The sequence below is a fragment of the Aedes albopictus genome, chromosome 2 (assembly GCF_035046485.1).
Source record: "Aedes albopictus strain Foshan chromosome 2, AalbF5, whole genome shotgun sequence".
Lineage (NCBI taxonomy): Eukaryota > Metazoa > Arthropoda > Insecta > Diptera > Culicidae > Aedes > Aedes albopictus.
In genome coordinates, this window is record NC_085137.1 from 242521435 (window position 1) to 242542596 (window position 21162).

The 21162-nt window shown below is 42.0% G+C and overlaps 1 protein-coding gene and 1 long non-coding RNA gene across 4 annotated transcripts in view; one reads left to right on the forward strand and one right to left on the reverse strand.

Annotated features, from left to right (window-relative positions):
• Positions 1 to 9578: 9578 nt before the first annotated feature.
• On the reverse strand, positions 9579 to 11256 carry LOC109413579 (uncharacterized). 2 transcript variants are annotated; one of them, XR_003893504.2, is made up of 5 exons: positions 10845 to 11256; positions 10566 to 10777; positions 10047 to 10505; positions 9840 to 9969; positions 9579 to 9717 (listed from the first exon to the last, which is right to left on the reverse strand). It is a non-coding gene; the product is annotated as an uncharacterized LOC109413579 (long non-coding RNA). The 2 variants fall into 2 exon arrangements; XR_003893506.2 differs by having other exon boundaries at positions 10047 to 10508.
• Positions 11257 to 15740: 4484 nt separating this feature from the next.
• Positions 15741 to 21162, forward strand: part of LOC109622875 (regulatory-associated protein of mTOR) — a 45783-nt gene continuing 40361 nt past the window's right edge. The window contains exons 1-2 of one of the 2 annotated variants that reach the window (XM_029858149.2): positions 15741 to 16314; positions 16430 to 16765. In XM_029858149.2, the coding sequence (XP_029714009.1) occupies positions 16465 to 16765 (301 nt within the window). In that variant the 5' untranslated portion in view covers positions 15741 to 16314; positions 16430 to 16464. The remainder of the gene's footprint in view (positions 16315 to 16429; positions 16766 to 21162) is intronic. The other variant, XM_020077326.3, reaches the window with a different exon arrangement.

Here is a 21162-nt window from a genome sequence, read left to right on the forward strand (position 1 = left end):
CTGGAGAAATTCCCGAAAAAAACTGAAGGAATTCTCGTTAGAACTCCTAGAGGAATTCCAGAAAGAACTCTGATGGAACTCCTGGAGGAACTCCAAATAGAATACCTGGTGGAATTCTCAATGAAACTCCAATAAAATTCCCGAAGGAAGTCCCGAGGAAGCAATTGGAGGAATTTACTTTGGAACTCCTGGAGGCATTGCCGATGGAAGACCTGGAGATATTCCTGAAAGAATAGCTTATAGAATTCTTGAAGAAAATCCTCAAGAAATTCTCCCTCCAGGAGGAATTACCTAAAGGTTCGCCTAAAGAAATTCTGGTTGGAACTCCTAGAGAAATTTCCGATGAATTTTCTGGGGGAGTTCCCAAAGGAATACCTGAAGCAGTTCTCAAAAACAAAACTCCTTCAAGAAAACGCGATAGAACACTTCAAGGTATTCGCGAAGGAACTCCTGGAAAACCTCCCAAGGAATGTCTAGGGAAATTCCCGAAGGAACTCCTAGAGGAACTTGGAATTTCAGAAGCAGCACCTGGAGGAATCTCCAATAGAATACCTGGAGGGATTCCCAATGGAATTCCTGGAAAATTTACCAAAGGAACCTCTGGAGAAATTATCGTTGGACCTCGTTGGATGGAAGAATTTTCTAAGGCACTTTTTTAGGAAAACCAGATGAAATTTCCAAAAAAAATACAAATCTCCCGATAGAGATCCTATAGATATTTTTTGAGAAAGTTCTGGAGAAATACCTAATGAAAACCCAGTAGGCATTCCTGATGAATTTCCTGAAGGAATTCCCGAAATAACACCACCAGAAATTCTCGAAACAATACCTTGACCCTAGTCCCTATTAGGGTCAATATGACCCAGACAGGTACGCTGAACGTGCACTACACCATCGTGGTGTGAAAAAACCTAAAGTGTGGAAAAGTAATTCGCGAAGAAACTCTCAATTGAACTCCGAAGGGAATTTTCAATGGAATTACTGGAAAAATCCTTGATGAAATACCTGAAAGAGTACGCAAAGAAGAGCCTAAAGCGACTATAAAAAAACTCCTTCAGAACATCCCGATGGAGCATCTCAAGAAATTCCGGAAAATCACAATGGAGCAATTTTCGAAAAAACACCTGAATTATTTTTTAAAGAGCTTCGTTCAGTACAACCCGGAGGAACTCACAATGGAGCTCATGGAGGTATTCCCGAAAAAAATCGCGGAGAAATATCTAGAGAAATTTCTGAAGGAACTCCTGGAGGAACTACCAATGGAATTTCCAAAAGAACTCTTGGAGAAATTCCCAATATAACACATGAAGGAGTACTTGAAGGAAAAACTGAAAGATTTTCTAAAAGAACTTCCTAATGGCAAGCCTGGAAGTATTCTCGAAGGAGCTCCCTAGAGTTATTTCTGGAATATTCCTGGAAGAACTCCCGAAGAAACTTTTGGAGGAATTTCCGAAGGAACTTTTATAGAAAAGCTCGATGGACGTCCAACTCCCAAATGTATAACTGGAGGAACTGCCGAGGGAACATCATTCTCGAAGAAACTCTTTTAAAAAACCTCCAATGGAACTCCTCAAGAAATTCTCGAAGGAACCCTTGGAGGAATTCCCGAAGATATACATGAGAAAATTTCCTTGAAGGAGCCCCATATGAATGCCCGAAATATCTGCTGGAAGGATTCCTGATGGAACTGTTCGAGTAATTTCTGAAACAACTTGTGGAGATATTGCCGAAGAAATTCATTGAGGATTTCCTGGAGCAACTCCTGGCTGAATTAGCGATGCAACTCCTCGAGGAAGTTCTGATTATTAATTCTGCATGGAACTCCTTGAGGAATTCTCCAAGGAAATCATTGAGAAGTTCCAGAAGGAACTCCTGGAGCAATGCCCGGATGAATTCCTTTAGGTGGTCCTGGAGAAATTCCCGAAGGTAATCTTAGAGATATTCCCGAGGGATCTCCTCAATGAATTCCAGCATGAATTCCCAATTTATTATACCTATTAGAAATCAAAGCGATTACGGCACTGATTGATTTCGTTTTTGTTATCATATGTTAGGTATATTCGTTTCCACTTCTAACAAAAATACTAAAATAATCTATCTATATAAAAATGAATTTTAAGTCCCTTTGAGGCAACAAAACTCACGAACGGATGAACCGATCAGCATGGCTCTTGCATGGTTCGATTCGTATGCATGTTGGTTGTGTATATAAGAAAGTTTGCCGGGACAGCTAGTGAACAATACAAAAATGATCGTTTGTTTAGAGTAGGAAGAAATTGGGATCATCGTTCTGAGCAAATGGAACTGCGTCTACATTGAGAAAACAAATTTACGTTCGTCTCAAATCAAACATCCTCAGAAATACTCAATATTCTGCAGAAGCAAATATAAATCTTATTTTAAGAAAATGTGAAATTTCTGCTTCAATCCGCTTAAGAAAAACAGTCATTTACTTATAATATTAAAAACAGACGTATGCAGTCTGTTCTGATACTCACCACCATTAGCACCAAAGTTTTGGTGCGGGCATCTTCCATCATATTCATTTCATCCCCATCGAAATCGGCATTGTACGGCAGAACACACTCGTTGAAGCGGAACGTACGCTGCGATTGAACCTTGGCCACGTGACACATGATACTTGGCGCAACACTTATGGGCCGACGGTTAAACAGCACCACCTCAAGCTCCATCCCGAATAGAAATTGTAACGTAGAAAACATTAGCATACATCTATAAAACCTTAACATTTAATGTATATTGTTGTTCTGCTAATGTACTCAGACTTCAATGAAACATCCAAGTACACAGTAATACATAAGATTTACAAGTAACATTGAAATCAAACTTCAATGTGATGTTGAATTTAACATCCTAAAACATCCAAAAACAAACTGTTCTAATGTTACATCAAAATCAAATGTTATATTGATGTCAACTGCTGTTCGCTTGATACATCAGACTACATCTAATGACAGAAAAATGTCATGTAACATTAGAATTCAACATCATATTGATGTCATGAATTGCTCACTTGAAACATCAGAATACCTATCACAGCATTAGAATGGAATGTTACATCAGAATTAAATGTCATGTTGTTGTTGAGTGTTGCTCACTTGAAACATCAAAATACATTTAACGACAGATGATTGTGATGTTATATTAGAGTTAAACATCATATTGATGTCAACTGTTGCCCACATGGAACATCAGAAAACATGTAACGACACCAGAATAAAACGTTACATTAGAATTATACTTCATACTAATGTCAAGAATTCCCCACTCGAAATCTTGGAACATCAGCATACATCAAACGACAGATGAAAGTAATGTTACATTAGAATTAAACATCACATTGATTTCTCTATCATCAAAATGGATTCAGCTTAATAATTTGACGTTTGAGCGGTGCCGTGTTTACAGAAAATAAACTTTTCATTAGCCAGCTTAATAACATGACGCCGCTCAAAAGTCAAACAAATGAAAACGTGCATTTGTGCAACGCTTTTTTCTTGTCGTTTGCTCGCGCTGTCGTCGGTTTGTGTACGTGTCATCTTTCCCCGTGTGGATAGGTATGGATCCGCAACAGTTTGTGTGTGAATCGCGGAAGATACCAGTCAGAGTCAGAGTCAAGACGCCGCATTTTTCTTGTCGTTTTCTCGCTTGGGTCGGTCGGATGCAGCAAATCGATGCTGCTTTCAGTGTTTTTGTTATTTTTGTTTTGTGTTATTTTGTTTTTCTTTTGCAATTCGCCACGTCGGCGATCCGGGAGTGAGTGCAAAAAATGAGCTGCTTCGGTTGGTTCCTTTGTGTCGGTCGGTCGGATGCAGCAAATCGATGCTGTTTTCAGTGATTCCTTCGCAATTCGCCGCGTTGTCGATCCGGGAGTGAGTGCGAAAGACGGAGCTGCTGCTTCAGTTGGGTGCGGTGGGTCGGTCGGTCGGGTGCAGCAAATCGATGCTGCTTCTAGTGATTCTTTTGTTTTTGTTTTGCAATTCGTCGATCCGGGAGTGAGTGCAAAGGAGGGAACTGATTCAGTGAGCCTCTGCACGAATCTGGCGTACTGCTCACTCCCACAGAAAACTTGAAAACAGTTCGCACAGTAAAAGTCAAATGTGACTTTTACTGTGCGCGCTGTTTTCAAATTTTCTGTGGGAGTGAGCAGGACAGGGCAAATTCGTGCAGAGGCTCGTTGGATGCGTTGTGTCGGTCAGATGCCGCAAACTGATGCTTCTGGCAGAGGATTTTGTTTTCATTCGTCGCGTCGTGGATGTGAAGTGAATAAATATAGGAATCAGTTTTGTTCGTGTTTCGTTCGACGGCGAAAGACCCAGACAAATGCTGTTGCAGAGATGGACGACACATAAATGGGTAAGCTCGTTCTAAGTTATTGCTTTATTGTGAAAATTTATAGTAAATTCATTAAAACTTAGTTTAAAACACATACATAATTCTGCAATAATCCTGCATTTTTTATCGTTCTAAGCACACTTTGTTTGGTCCGTCACTTTGAGTAACGGCGTTGACTCTAAATTAACGGTTTCTATGTAGAGAAGTGCTTCAGGAGTTCCCAGGCAATTTCTTCAAAAGTCCCTGAGAATTTCTCTTTGAGTTTCTAAGTAATTTCACCAGGATATCCTCAGGAACTCGTTTAGGAGTACCGCGAGAATTTGACACATTCTACGCACTTCTACGCCAAGGGTGTGAAACTTCAAAGTGCTTAATTTAATTAATTAATTATCGATTTTTGCGGCTTAACCAGCCGAATGGAAGTTTTACTTTATTCCAAAAGCTAGACTTTACATATACTGGCGTGAGTGAGAAATGGACAAATTGAGGTGAAATTTGCGACGAGTAACTTTTTCGCAAATTTCACCTCAATTTGTCCATTTCTCACTCACGCCAGTATATGTAAAGTCTAGCTTTTGGAATAAAGTTCAAAGTGCTTGTTTTATTGCTTTTTTCACTGAAAATTTTATTTGCTTCGCTGAACAACATGACGTTTTCTTCCAGCGAAGGCTTCCGCGATACAGAAAATCGCTGAATTTCACACTAACACTGCAGAAAATCTGTCAACAATAACTCAATACACATGCATTTTCAGCGAAAAGATCTATTTGCGTGACAACAATCCACTCACATGACTACCGGGCGGCCGCCGTCAAATATCAGGATTGCCAACTGTCCGGCGACTGCTGTCAGTTTTCTTTGTCGCCGAATCTGGCGCTGGGTCTTCGGCGCGGAAACCCAAAGGTGGGAATAAAATTTTGGGGTTTGCGCGCAATACCCCAAGCTTTCCAGCATATGAAAAAGGGTTGATTCAGTCTTAGGAAAACCATTTGTTTTACTTAAAATTTAACTGGTAACGTATTTAAATAGTTAGGTGAAGTAATAGCATTTTATGTAAGAAAAATGAATTTTTTCATTGATAAGTTTCAAATATGTCTGCTTGCGTATGAAAGTTCAAAAACATTATACCTATTTTTGTAAATATACACCCAAAAGCAACTTTTCATAAAAAAAAAATTTAGATATGTTTTAAGCACTTTTGCAATAGCCGCAATTTAATGGTGTCCTGTTACGAAAATAGCACATTTGTTGTAATAACTAATTTATTACGAACTTTAGAAAAATGATTTTCAGGTTTCTCTTAGTACTCGTGGAGACATAATTTGAAGATTTAGAGTGATTAAAACCCACTTATCAAACTTTTGACAGAGATAAAGGATATTTTGATGTTTGTATCAGACTTTGAGGCCTGAGTATTTAGGAAAACAATTCTAATTTAAATTCTCTAGATAAGGGCCCATATAGCCGAGGCGGTAAACGCACGGGTATTCAGCATGACCATGCTGAGGGTGACGGGTTCGATTCCCGGTCGGTCCAGGATCTTTTCGTAAAGGAAATTTCCTTGACTTCCTTGGGCATAGAGTATCTTCGTGCCTGCCACACGATATACACATGCAAAATGGTGATTGGCAGAGGAAGCTCTCAGTTAATAACTGTGGAAGTGCTCATAGAACACTAAGCTGAGAAGCAGGCTTTGTCCCAGTGAGGACGTTACGCCAAGAAGAAGAAGAAGATAAGGGAATACTGTGCTCCACAATTAGATCAATTACTACATTACTTTCGCTGCGTTTTCTAGAAATCGTAATCGTTAATCGTTAGTCGTAAGATTTGATCTCGGTAATTCAAATTAACGAACCTGGCCGGTAAAACATTCAGAAATTCTCCGAAATTTTACATTTTGTTTTGCCACTGTAATCGGCAAAAGGTTTGCTTTGCCGAGATTCGGAAAAAGTGCATCTGTCAAACTGTCATAAAACACGTGTCATCAGTGAGGGAAATTTTAGTGGAAAGAATTTTGATCACGACTAGTAAGTACCTACGGTAAGTTTTTAAGTAAAATTCATCATGTTCCGCTTTCTTTTTCAGCTGTAAACATCAATCCACGTCGAATCAGATTGTTTGAGGCATCATATCAATGGAAGTAGTGATTTTACTTGCGCACGGCTTGAACGTTTGTTCCCGCACGGTATGCCGCAAGTGCGACCGGAATCCAGGACGGAATTAGGAAAATATACATCTTTTAAGTGTACCATGTACGATGAACATAATGTCAGAAGTAGGTTCAGTGCTAAGTAGGTAGAGGTGTAGACAATAGGTGTATTGATGAGAAGTTGTTATTAACTATTCGAATTTCTTTTGTTGTCCAATAGTTTGTGTAAAATGCTACAAATTTGATCAAGCACGCCGTAAAATTCGTCACCCATGATTTGGCGCCTACATCAGTGGTCTAACAACTCTTCGCGTTCTCGGCACTAGTTCCAATATGTCGCTTAAAGAGTTGCCACATATGATGTTAGGTAAGCTGAGGTCAGTTAACTGACTGATGGGGCACGGGAGCTATTGCAATGATCAAAATGTATGCATTACTAAGTCATTCTAGACGGACTATCGAAAGGAAAACGAGTATTTAAGAATATAACTTCAATCTATCATGTCGGAAGTAAGGTTCGGTGCTATGTAGTTAGAGGTGTAGACAATAGGTGTATTGATGAGAAGTTGTTATTAACTATTCGAATTTCTTTTGTTGTCCAATAGTTTGTGTAAAATGCTACAAATTTGATCAAGCACGCCGTAAAATTCGTCACCCATGATTTGGCGCCTACATCAGTGGTCTAACAACTCTTCGCGTTCTCGGCACTAGTTCCAATATGTCGCTTAAAGAGTTGCCACATATGATGTTAGGTAAGCTGAGGTCAGTTAACTGACTGATGGGGCACGGGAGCTATTGCAATGATCAAAATGTATGCATTACTAAGTCATTCTAGACGGACTATCGAAAGGAAAACGAGTATTTAAGAATATAACTTCAATCTATCATGTCGGAAGTAAGGTTCGGTGCTATGTAGTTAGAGGTGTAGACAATAGGTGTATTGATGAGAAGTTGTTATTAACTATTCGAATTTCTTTTGTTGTCCAATAGTTTGTGTAAAATGCTACAAATTTGATCAAGCACGCCGTAAAATTCGTCACCCATGATTTGGCGCCTACATCAGTGGTCTAACAACTCTTCGCGTTCTCGGCACTAGTTCCAATATGTCGCTTAAAGAGTTGCCACATATGATGTTAGGTAAGCTGAGGTCAGTTAACTGACTGATGGGGCACGGGAGCTATTGCAATGATCAAAATGTATGCATTACTAAGTCATTCTAGACGGACTATCGAAAGGAAAACGAGTATTTAAGAATATAACTTCAATCTATCATGTCGGAAGTAAGGTTCGGTGCTATGTAGTTAGAGGTGTAGACAATAGGTGTATTGATGAGAAGTTGTTATTAACTATTCGAATTTCTTTTGTTGTCCAATAGTTTGTGTAAAATGCTACAAATTTGATCAAGCACGCCGTAAAATTCGTCACCCATGATTTGGCGCCTACATCAGTGGTCTAACAACTCTTCGCGTTCTCGGCACTAGTTCCAATATGTCGCTTAAAGAGTTGCCACATATGATGTTAGGTAAGCTGAGGTCAGTTAACTGACTGATGGGGCACGGGAGCTATTGCAATGATCAAAATGTATGCATTACTAAGTCATTCTAGACGGACTATCGAAAGGAAAACGAGTATTTAAGAATATAACTTCAATCTATCATGTCGGAAGTAAGGTAAGGTGCTATGTAGTTAGAGGTGCAGACAATAGGTGTATTGATGAGAAGTTGTTATTAACTATTCGAATTTCTTTTGTTGTCCAATAGATTGTGTAAAATGCTACAAATTTGATCAAGCACGCCGTAAAATTCGTCACCCATGATTTGGCGCCTACATCAGTGGTCTAACGACTCTTCGCGTTCTCGGCACTAGTTCCAATATGTCGCTTAAAGAGTTGCCACATATGATGTTAGGTAAGCTGAGGTCAGTTAACTGACTGATGGGGCACGGGAGCTACTGCTATGATCAAAATGTATGCATTACTAAGACATTCTAGACGGACCTAGAGACGGACAATCGAAAGGAAAACGAGTATTTAAGAATATGACTTCAATCTATCAATATCTATCAATCGCAATACATATAACTGTGGTATGTAATCTAGAACATTAGAACACGTTTGTTTTTTGCAAATATGAGTATCCATCTTGGTATCAAATGGTTATGTACATCAAAGAACGTAAGAAAACGTCTGAATCTAATGTTTTTTCATCAACATACATCAGAAATACGTTTGAATCTAATCTATTTGCACATCATAAAACATTTAAAAACATTTTAAACTAATGTCTGAATTTACGTCAACATACATCAGGAAACGTCTGAATCTGATGTTTTTTACATCAACATACATCAGAAATACGTTTGAATCTAATGTATTTACACATCATAAAACATCTAAAAACGACTAAAACAAATGTCAGAATTGACGTCAACATACATCAGGAAACGTCTGAATCTGATGTTTTTTACATCAACATACATCAGAAATACGTTTGAATCTAATGTATTTACACATCATAAAACATCTAAAAACGTCTAAAACAAATGTCAGAATTGACGTCAACATACATCAGGAAACGTCTGAACCTGATGTTTTTTACATCAACATACATCAGAAATACGTTTGAATCTAATGTATTTGCACACCATAAAACATCTGAAAACATCTAAATCCGATGTCTCAATTTGCATCAATATAACGTATAATTCTAATGTTTTTTACATCTACATACATAACAAAACGTTTGAATCTAATGTTTTTGCACATCATGAAACATCTGAAAACGTCCAAATCTATTGTTATTTTACATCAACATACAAAAGAAAATCGTTAGAGTTTTATGTTTTTTGCACATCAAAAAACATTTGAAAACGTCAGATTTTGATGTTTCGGATTATTTGCTTGACATCAGAAAAACGTTTGATTTCCTGATGTATACATTATGTTACCTTGCATAAACACATCTGAATCGTAATGTTTTCTAATGTTCAACATCAGAAGTACATCAAACCTTGATGTTGATGTATACATTGAAATTTAACGTCAGGCTAATGTAAATTTTTATTCGGGATGAGGTGGCGTTCCAGGAATCTCCGCATTTCAGACTCTGGGAAACTTTGTCTCGTTAGGCCAGATACTTCTATAGGCACTTCCCTTCTGCTGGACGTAGTTTGCACTGAGATGCTTCTCGTCCCATGTTTAACTGACGCATTTTCTGAAATGAAAATATAGACTTATTGTTACTAAGAGAAAGTAGATCGGTCTCACATTTATGTTGACCGTGTTCTCTTGTTCCAAAAATGTGGGAACCTTAGTCATCCGAACGAGCATTCTCACCTGATGAATCAAATTGGGATCCTAGGATACGATACGGACGGAGAAATACTCGCTTGTCGGACAGATTTTATCAGAATCGAACCTTTTTGCCCTTCAAACCCTGCTTAATGCCGCGTGTCGACTTTTTGAGCTGAAATGGTAAGAAGTTAGCCTGTTAGTAATTAGAGATACCTATATGTAAAATTTAATGATTTCTGGGAAACTTACAACTGAATTTTAAGCAGCTCACTTTTGAAGTACAGTTAAGGTCAACTGATTCCATTCCTCTTGAATCAGCCGAAGTTCCACTCACTCGCTCCATCGTCAAATCATTCTCAGTGGGGCCGGCCCCCGATGGTCGGATGTAAACTGGTGGAACAATAACCCATGTCCGCCGGATTCAACTTCGCCGAGGTCATTGTTACAGCAAAGGAATAAAAGCTAGCACCTCGACCGGATTCAGCTCCTTCATCAGCGACGATGACCATATCGTTATAGTCGCTCAAAACTGCCCTACGGGGGACACCGATGGCGCCAAGTCGACCGACACAATCGTTCAGGCCCTTCTTACAGGTGTTACACGTTGCGTCTCTCTGACTGATACCCATCCGACGGTTCATACGTAGCCGGCGTCCGGTTTTTATCCCGGTTGTGTAGGTTCTCCGCCACAGCATGCAGGTGCGCCTCCTGCTGAATTTACAATTGAATCAACTCCGTGTTGTCAACGCCGAAATAAAAAAAACTCACCTGACTCAATATTATATGTTGTGCCATCCAGGCGAATTTGCCCCCGGAAGATTCCATCTAGAGCAGAGGTATCGGTCGTCGGTTCTCGCCTTTCTAGACGATGCAAAGGGATTTGCTGGCGGTGGTGCCACTGGCACACCGACACTAAAAACAGCAGGCGCCAGCTCCGCCTTGTACTGCAATCCTCAGATGCTTCACATTTTCGCCTGATTCTGAAAATATACAACATTTAATTATTGGTCTTTGATTAATTATGCATGATAAAATATCAAAACTTACCAAATTAGTACGGAAAACCCTTGAAAAAATCAATGAAAAACTGCAGCAAACGCCTGCTTGAAACTCGCAAGATGGCCGACCGGTTGTTTGATCGATCACAACACCATCAGTGTTGCGCGACTTATTATCGCATCGGGAACGGATGCGATATGACATCGAGTTGTGTAATTTTGCCCTTCAAATATTGTAACCGCTTGGTTGCACCTATTTCTGTGTAATATTCACATTCTTTCGATGTAAATATTACACAGGTTTGGCGTAAAGGCATTTGGGTATAGAATTTTTATGTAATTTCGTGGATGATGTAATATAGCATCGAAATGGTGTGATTTCGCATCAAAAAATTGCGATTACATCGAGTTTTTGATACATCGACGACATTACATCGAGGCGGATTACATTATTTTTTGCTGTGTAGAAAGATACAAAGTAGGATGAAAAGGACGGGCCAGGGATTGAACCCATGACCTTCTGCATACGAATCAGAAGCGTAGCCACTAGACCACCAAGCCCGTTAGGACATTTCCCTTATCGTTTTCGAAGATAAACAACATCATCTGTACGACTCTCCTTATCATATGAGTATTAATTATAAGCCCACAATAAAGAATATTGTTTTTGTTATGAGCCATTTTACGAGACGTTTCGGATCAGCTGATCGCTCATTTCATGAATGAAAATTAGACAGGAGGTTGCGCCCAAGCCCGTGAGTGTTAATATCAATATCAACACTGTTGTCGTTTCGTAAAATAGACTATTGGGTTTATCATTTTTGTCCAAATCTGTGTTCCCGCATAACAAAAAACAACTTGACAAACAGTTCAAACATTATGTAAGCTGTTTATAATACTGTTAACGTTTGAGTTAATGTTACCCTATAATTTAACAATATTGATTTCGACCAGCGAAAATATATAGAACCAATTTTCAACCATATCTCAAACTGTTGATGTCTAATAAATTGTACACTTATAATTTCCAATGGTTCATTCCAAGATAGCTTGCAACGGAAAACATTAAATAATGGTCACCGAACAATCACACAATCGGTTACCGTGTGACATATAGTTCAAAGACAATTACTCGGTCCATACCGAAAGCAAACCAATGATGATGCCACGCACACATTTGAGAAGATTATTGTTCTGTATGACCTGGACTGTTTCTGTTACTGTTAAAAACGTTGTGTGTGCGTGTTATCAAGTTTTACCTAGCTCCGGTTGATTTGGATAACCTAGCGCCCAATGTTTACTTTCATGCGTGACTAAAAAGGAAACTTTAACTGTTCTAGTCTTGGTTCTAGTGGCAAATAAATATTCAGAATCTAAGGTGGTAAGTAGTACAATTGTTTATTACCGATATTCAGTAACAAATTATTGATTTTATTTATAGAAAAAACAACGTTCACGGATGACTTTACCATACCGCCTGGGACCTCCACACGCTCCTGAAACCCCCATCAAACGACTCCAATCGTTCCGGAAGCCGATAATCCATTCCTTCTGGTCCTCTACGGAAGGTCTACGCAGATTATCAACGGAGTCGAGCCGTGCGTGAAAAGTAACCCGGTTACTTCAAAAACGGAAAAAATGTTCTCAGTCCGATGAGTATCCGCCCTCGGATCCACCCCACTGAAGAAAAGTTTTCCGCAAGCATCAATGCCGGTAGGTGCTCTAGTAACATACCGTGTCACCATATTTGCACAAATGGCCAGTATAATTCATGAGGCACAATGACCAGCTGCAACGAGAGCTGCAAGATCCGGCGTCCAACATTAATTAGGTAGGATTCCCAGAGACTCCGGCACAACCATATAGAAAGTTCAGTGTTACGCGTTTTTGGATGTATTTTTGTTCATAGCCTAAGTAGTCAATATAACATGGTGCACTATTTAAAATTTGTAGCAAATTATTTTGAGTGTTTCCGAATTGGATACTTTATTTTTCTCTTTAGGTTCCAATGCAAAAGAACAGTATAGAATAGTGTGCATAGCCATATAAGCACAATATGGTTTACAGTTATTCTACTATGGAGAACTATAATTCACCTGTTATACATACATTATTTGTTTTTCTTCCGAATTTATGGTTAAACTGTTCTCTAACCATTTTCTATGCAGTGAATTGTGCTGAAAACTGGATAATATATTGACCGTATCCTTTACTGTATTGCGAAAAATTTGTTCGGGAAAACGGGCGATTTTTAATGGTAACCAATCTTAACCGCCTATTCCACATACTGTAAATTGGCGGATTACCATTTGTCAAACTGGCAAATATGTACCTGGAATGGTTAGTTTACAGTTATCTGCAACAGTTTGAAAAATGGTTAAGTGACAATTTTTAATGGTCATCTACAGTATGAGAAACGTTGCATTTACAGTTTGTGATTATGCGGGTTGTAACCAGATGCATGCAGTAAAACTACCGAACCCTTTGGAAGGGTTCTTGTTGGATCCCAGCAATCATTTGTATCCAAAAATATTTGAATTTGATCACAGCAACCCTTGCTTGACTATATAAGTGATGGGGCTGACAGTAGATTGATTATTCTAAGTTTGACTTCCTAATAAACTACAACTAGTGAAGAAAAGTATACCAAACTCTTTTATTCCGGAAGTATACCCGGACATATCAGCTGGCGACGAGGATTCAAGAACCGAAGCGATGGCGGAACTTCAAGAGGCAATACTCCAGATGGCAGCGCTCCTGCAGAAGCTAGCGCAACCAACACCAGCCCCTAGCAACCCGGAGCAAACACTCGAAGCCTTGGCAACCAACATCAGTGAATTTTCGTTCGACCCGGAGAATGGCATCACCTTTGAGAAGTGGTACAGCCGGTACGCAGATCTTTTCGATTCGGATGCCAGGAACCTGGAGGATGCTGCCAAGGTACGTTTGCTGCTGCGGAAGTTGGACACACCGTCTCACACGCGGTACACCAACTACATCCTGCCGAAGCTTCCCAGAGACGTCAATTTCAACGACACCGTCGAAACCCTGAAGAAAATTTTCGGCTCGCAGACGTCCGGACTTGGTTACGTGCACTTCGGGCCATTTTGTGTAGGGATCGACTACCACCAGGAAGTAGACTCCATCTACTGGACCTGCGTAGTCCACGTGAACGAAAACCACCATCAATCTGCTGAACCAATCATTCGCAACGTTCGGCGTTCCAGAGGTAATCGTATCCGACAACGGCACTCAATTTTCGAGCCACGAATTTCAAGCGTTCTGTACCAGTCAAGGCATCCACCACATCCGGACCGCTCCCTACCATCCCCAATCAAACGGATTAGCGGAAAGATTCGTGGACACGTTGAAGCGAAGCCTGCGGAAAATTCGCTCGGGGGGAGAAACACTCGAGGAAGCACTCTACACTTTCCTTCAAGTCTACCGCACTACACCAACCGGTGACCTGGACGGCAGATCTCCGGCCGAGATGATGTTCAACCGACCGCTTCGAACAGTGTCGTCTATGCTCCGACCAACCGAACGAACCAACACCGAGTCCAGAGGCAGGACGAAACAGAACGCCGCTTTCAACAAGAAGCACGGCGCACACCAGAGAAGTTTCCTGAACGGTGATCCCGTGTATGCCCAGGTACATCGTGCAAATTCCTGGCAGTGGGAACCAGCAACCGTGATCGAGAGGATTGGAAAGGTCAATTACAACGTGTTCCTTGAAGATCGTCAACGACTCATTCGGTCGCACGCCAACCAGCTCAAGACTCGTGTTCCAGAACGCCGTACCGCTCCAGCAGATCAACCGACACCACTTTCTGTATTTTTCGACGGGTTCGGATTGGCCATTCCAACCGAGACTCCACCGAACGCCATCCCACTTGAAAATCAAGAGCCACAGCGGTTTGATGAAGCACTTCAAGAGAATCCAGAAGATCCCTACCTGACGGATGATCTATCGGAAGATGAAGCTGCCGGTTACGAAGAAGAAGATGAAGAACCACCGGTAGAACCAGTCGAACCAGTTCAACCAGCGACACCGATCCTAGAGAGAGGCCGGCGCATGATCCAACTTCCGGCCCGGTTCAAGCCCTACTGGATGATGAAGCCTTAGGGGGGGAAATGTTGGATCCCAGCAATCATTTGTATCCAAAAATATTTGAATTTGATCACAGCAACCCTTGCTTGACTATATAAGTGATGGGGCTGACAGTAGATTGATTATTCTAAGTTTGACTTCCTAATAAACTACAACTAGTGAAGAAAAGTATACCAAACTCTTTTATTCCGGAAGTATACCCGGACATATCAGTTCTCAAAACCCCATTAGGAGAATATGAGTTCGTCTGGTATCTCAAATAAAATAAATATGAGTTTGATACTGTCTAGCAACAAACACGGTTGTCTTTAATACTCGGCTTAAGAATGTCTTACGTTTTCAAAGATATGGATCTTGAATCTTACAATAGAGTTTTGCATCGAAACTTAACCTCAATTTTCTCCCCGAGAGAGAAAAGAACGGCAACGAATGGGAATCAAAACAAACCACCGGAAAATGTCAAAATTCGTGTGGGAGAGAAAAGGAAGAGACGAACGAGAATGAACCAAACGTTCATTCGTGACGTCACCTTGCAAAATTCAATAGTCCTTTTCAGCAGACAGGTCCGTGTATGCCACTGTTTACAACCGCCGAACAAAGGCGCATTTTCATAGGAGAACTGTCAAAGGCCGAAAAATCAGCTGATTTAAGACGTCAAATGAAAAGGCCCATCTGGAGCTCGATTTGAATAGGTCGAAAGAGGTCGAAAGTACAAAATAGCTACTTTCGTGTTCAAATTTTTGAGTGTAGTTTCACCACTTTTCAATGACCCCCAGCCCCGCGGCCCAAACCCGCAGTCAACTGTGGTTGTTATCTGACGTTTCTCTTTGGTCTGGCGATTCGCAGGAGAAAAATTAAAAATCTAACCTCTCGCGTACTACAAAACGTTTCGTCCGTATTTACGTCGGAAAGTTTTCGCGATTTTCCCGATAAAGTGAACGATTTTCCCGACTATTGTGTATCCTCCGGAGGCGGCGACTCATGCGGAACCAATCAGTGCTGGAATCCGTGACCGCCGTGGGAGATTGGTGTCGAATTTTGTGCCGCTAATTGTAGGTGCTGCCCGTGCCAAAGGCAATCGATGCGGAAAAAATGTCCACCTAGTCCGTAGGAAAACGACACGGGAGGAGAGAAAATTTTGTCAGCATCACAGTGTTCGGGATTACGGTACAACTGATAACGGGGCGCGCGCGAGTATAAAAAACCGGAATATTTCGAGGGTTTTGCGCTGAAGGCTGATAACAATACAGTGGTTGGAAACGGGAAAGAGTAAAAAAAAGTGCTTGAAGAAGGTGGGCGCGGCGGCGGAGCTGAATGAGGAGAAAACCCCGCACCCGCTTCGTGTATTTTGATTACGAGTGAAGGCAGGAGGAAGAAGGGAGAGTGACGACTGGAAGCAAACCAAAAGGTAAATAAAGTTCGCTCGTCTCCCTCTGGCCGCCCTAAAAGGAGTGATTGTGGTTGAGTCGTAATAAAATGTAAACAGTGATCTGGTATACCTAGTAATCGTTGCCTTCCCCCAGGGACCGCTTTTCTGTGTGCCGCCGTAATTAAGCAAATGTGCAACATGATAGAAACGACCGATAAGAGCAATGACAATATCGTCGAAGAGGAGGATGATTCCAAGCTGCCGATCAGTTTCACCTACGCCCGCCATTTGGCCAAAATCGAAGGGATGAATTGTACGACGCAAAGCTGGCGCGTCAAGGAACGCATGAAGACGGTCAGTGTGGCACTGGTCCTATGTCTCAACGTTGGAGTCGATCCGCCGGATGTGGTCAAGATACAGCCCTGCTCGAGGCTAGAATGCTGGATCGATCCCTCGTCGGTGTCGCCACAAAAGGCCTTGGAGCTGATAGGTGAGTGTGTTTCGCTCTCGATGCCTATCCTAGATTGTAATTCTATTTCGTTTTATTGCTTTACAAGCGGCACGTGATTGAAACAAAGCCAAAAAATCTTCTTTTCCATATTTTGCGCAGCTCATCACACAGCAACTAATCGAAGGGTTTAACTTTCTATTTGTAATTAGGGCTTGTGTTGTGGGTTGAACTTCTTACTCTTTTTCTTATTGCCGGGTATTCAGCTTCTTATTGGTGTGTCATCCTCACTTGTGAATCGATCAGGTATCGAATTCGTCTCCTTTAACTTGATCATGTTGAATATCCACGTCTTTACAGCTGTGGCTATGAAGCGTGCCTACTGGTACATCGAATGAGGATTAAGTCCAATTCTCAGCTTAATCTTTGTAGCATATGTGGACAAAAGCAACTCATATAATTAGCTTAGTGTTGAGAATCACTGAAAAGTATCTCATGCTCTCGCGGTCTTGCTTCTTCACCGATAGCATCTCGATATGCTTTCGGTTGATGTACAATATTAGTTAAGAAGTAATGTAACCGCCGTGTCGTATTTATCGTGTAATTTTAAACATAAAGTTACATTTTAATTAGTTATTTCGGTACACCGAGGAGTTTAAATACACGGTTACGTATCCCGGCCAGCCCGAACTTCAGTAACACTTATGTACTAGTGTTACGACGAAACCCTCCCTGCGATGGAGATAGCCTAACGCCGTTCTATTTTGATCGGGTCTGCTGCTGACAGTTAATGCGTGGGGATGAATGATAAGGAATCGGTGGAACAATTGAACAATTGGAATGAAAACAACAATTTCTTAGTCACCCAGAAACGTGATTGAATTTGATCTACCTAAAATAATTGATTAATTAGTGGATTTACCTAAACTAGTGGTTAAAAATTACTTTAAAGATTTCCTATTGTTGCTTGAATTGAATTAAATGTAAGTACTATTGCAATTTGTAACCTATACATGCGTTTCATGCAAATTTATTATTCTAGTAATTTTATAACCTAAATTGGAAGACGATAAGGGAAGAATTTTGTTTTGAAGATATACTGAAAATTTGTAAGTACTCCTTAATTCATGCACATGCAAATGTAATACCACTAAATAAACTTACAGCTAAAGCACATCCCATAAACATCCGTGTTTAATTTATCTGGGATCGCTACAAGAGTTTCGGTGTCAACAATTTCTTTAGAAATTTTCAACGCGAAATCCCCTATTGCAAGATGAGTCTTCCGGGTGGAATAGATGGTTCGTCCAAATCACCGTCGAATTGTGTGGCTTGTGATCGCCCGGACAGCAGCGAGGACATGGTGGCGTGCGACGGTTGCGGGTCGTGGTACCACTATAGCTGCGCAGATGTTGATGGAAGCGTCGCAAACCTTCCGTGGACGTGCGGATCATGCGGGATATTGAATCAAACACCGATTCCACAGAAAGGCGCTCGTAAGGTAGACGCGAAGAAAGGAAGTAAGCGGCTGACGGTCCCTGCTGGTCCCGAGAAGTCTTCGAAGATATCCGTCGTCAGCAAAGGAACCTCGCGGAAAAGTAAGAAATCCGGAGCGGAAGATCAAGTAAGTTCAACGTCTAGTGCTAGGGCAAGGCTCGCACTCGAGCTAAAGATGGTAGATGAGCAGGACCAGATTAGGGCGGAAGAACTTCAGGCCGAGCTCGTGTTGAAAAATAAAAAGTTATTACTTGAGAAGCAGAACAGGGACCGCGAGTTAGCTTTAGAAGGCAAAAAGTTAGCTGAAGAGAAGGCTTTTCAGGAAAAGCAATTAGAAGAAGAGGAGAAAACCCGAAAAGCGATGTTGGAGATGAAACGTCTGTCATTAGAAGCAAAAAAGAGCATCGTCCGACAGTTCTCTCAACGCGGTAGTGAAGTGTCCAGTGTCAGTGCGAGTGAGGTGACGAACTCCGAGGAAAAGGTGCGACGTTGGCTGCAAAAGTCCGGCGAGCAGACAGAGGGAAACATGCAATCCACGTCAGCAGCAAAGGATAACAGCAAACTTCCGGAAATTTCCGGAGAAATAAAATTCAACGAAGCACAGGAACCTATCTTCAACGTAGCAAAGAAGAGCTTCTTCAGGGAGATGCCTCGCGAGAGGAAGGAGCATGATGATGGTGAAGACGTCGCGTACAATGTTCGTCCACGTCTGACAGCAGGGAATGCAGCTCAAGGTGCAGCAAGCGGGAGCATATATGATCCTACCGACAATGGCCCGACTAGTCGGCAGCTGGCAGCCCGGCAAGTCATGGGAAAGGATTTGCCCACCTTTTCGGGTAATCCAGAAGACTGGCCCATCTGGATAAGTAACTTCGAACGCTCTACTGCTACGTGTGGATTCTCCTTGGATGAAAACCTGATCCGGCTTCAGCGCAGCCTCAAAGGCCCGGCGATGGAAATGGTACGTTCCAGACTTCTTTCCCCTGCAAGCGTTCCGCATGTCATCAAGACTCTTCAGATGCGGTACGGTCGTCCAGAAACACTGATAAGGGCGCTTACCGAAAAGATTCGACAGCTTCCTTCTCCAAAAGTGGATAATTTGAACAGCATAGTCGACTTCGGTTTAGCGGTGGACAGTCTGGTGGAACACTTGAAGACAGCGAAACAACAGGCGCATTTGGCGAATCCGGCATTGTTGCATGACCTGGTTGCAAAGCTTCCTGTGGAATACCGAATGAAGTGGTCATCGTACAAAACCGAAATTCCGATAGTCAATCTAGGAACGTTTGGAAGCTTTATGTCGTCGGTGGTGGAGCTAGCCTTTGAAGTGATGGATGACCAGCCAATGTCGAATGCAACAAAAACAGCACAACAAAAGCCCAAGGACCGAAATTTCATCCACGCACACTCGGATAGTACTTCGGTGGAGTGCACTTCTTTACAGAACGATCCGAAATCTCCAGTGTATCCGACAAAGAAGGTCTGTGTTGTCTGCAAGAAGGAGGGACATAAAGTAACAGAGTGCTTCCTGTTCAAGGCGATGAACATCGATGGTCGTCTCAAGGTTGTCAGTCAGCATGCACTCTGTAGGACTTGTTTGAACCAACACGGCAAATGGCCATGTAAGACATGGAAAGGATGCGACATAGAAGGCTGCCGTCTTCGTCATCATACGTTATTACATACTTGTGAACCAGCGGTTCCGCTAGTAGTGTCCACTAGCCATTCGGAACTACTGAGTGAGAGTGGCCCGATTTTCCGGATTTTGCCTGTAACACTGTACGCGAAGGAGAAACGAGTTGAAGTGTTCGCATTTGTGGATGAAGGATCACAAATTTCTCTTCTGGATGTTGCAGTAGCCGATGAGCTGGGAGTCACTGGCCCGTCAAATACGTTGAATCTCCAGTGGACCGGAAACGTAACGCGGGAAGAGGTAAACTCCCGTGTCATCGAAATGAATATCTCCGGCGAGACGTCCACCATGCGCTACAGGATGATGGATGCACGAACAGTCGAAAGTCTCCAGTTGCCAACACAATCACTAAGTTACCGGAACCTGGCGGAAAAGTATCCGCACCTTCGAGGATTGCCGATTGCCGACTATGAAAACGTCACACCGAAACTCCTTATTGGTCTTGACAACCTGAAACTCACGATTCCACTGAAAATTCGGGAAGGACGTTGGGGGCAACCAATGGCAGCCAAGTGCCGTTTGGGTTGGAGCATCTACGGTTGCTCACGTTCAGTCACGGAATCATTCACCTGTGGGTTTCACGTTGGAGGATGGACCAATTCGGAGGGTGAGTTGAACCAACTGGTCCGAGATTACATAACGCTGGACAACTCTGGTGTTCAACCCCCGCTCACTCCTCTAGAGTCGGAGGAGAATAAACGGGCTCAACAGCTGCTTCAAACTACCACGCGTAGGGTCGGAAATCGATTCGAGACCGGTTTGTTATGGAAATGGGACTACATCCAGCTACCGGACAGCTATGGGATGGCGTTACGTCGGCTACACTCCCTAGAGAAGCGTCTGGAGAAGGATCAACCGCTGTACGATAGCGTCCGGCAGCAAATGCGGGAGTATCAGCAGAAAGGCTACGCACATCGTGCTACCGAAGAAGAACTAGCTACCACAAGTTCAGAGAGAACATGGTACCTGCCACTGGGAGTAGTGCTGAACCCAAAGAAGCCGAACAAGGTGCGCATTATTTGGGACGCCGCCGCAAAGGTAAACGGAGTATCGCTCAATTCGGTTCTCCTTAAAGGACCCGATTATCTTGCCTCTCTGGTCGAAGTCTTCTATCACTTCCGTCTTTACGCCGTTGCACTGACGGGAGACATCAAGGAGATGTTTCATCGCCTGTTCATCAGACCAGAGGATCGACAATATCAACGTTTTTTGTGGCGGGATCATGTATCGTCCAAAGTCGAGATCTATG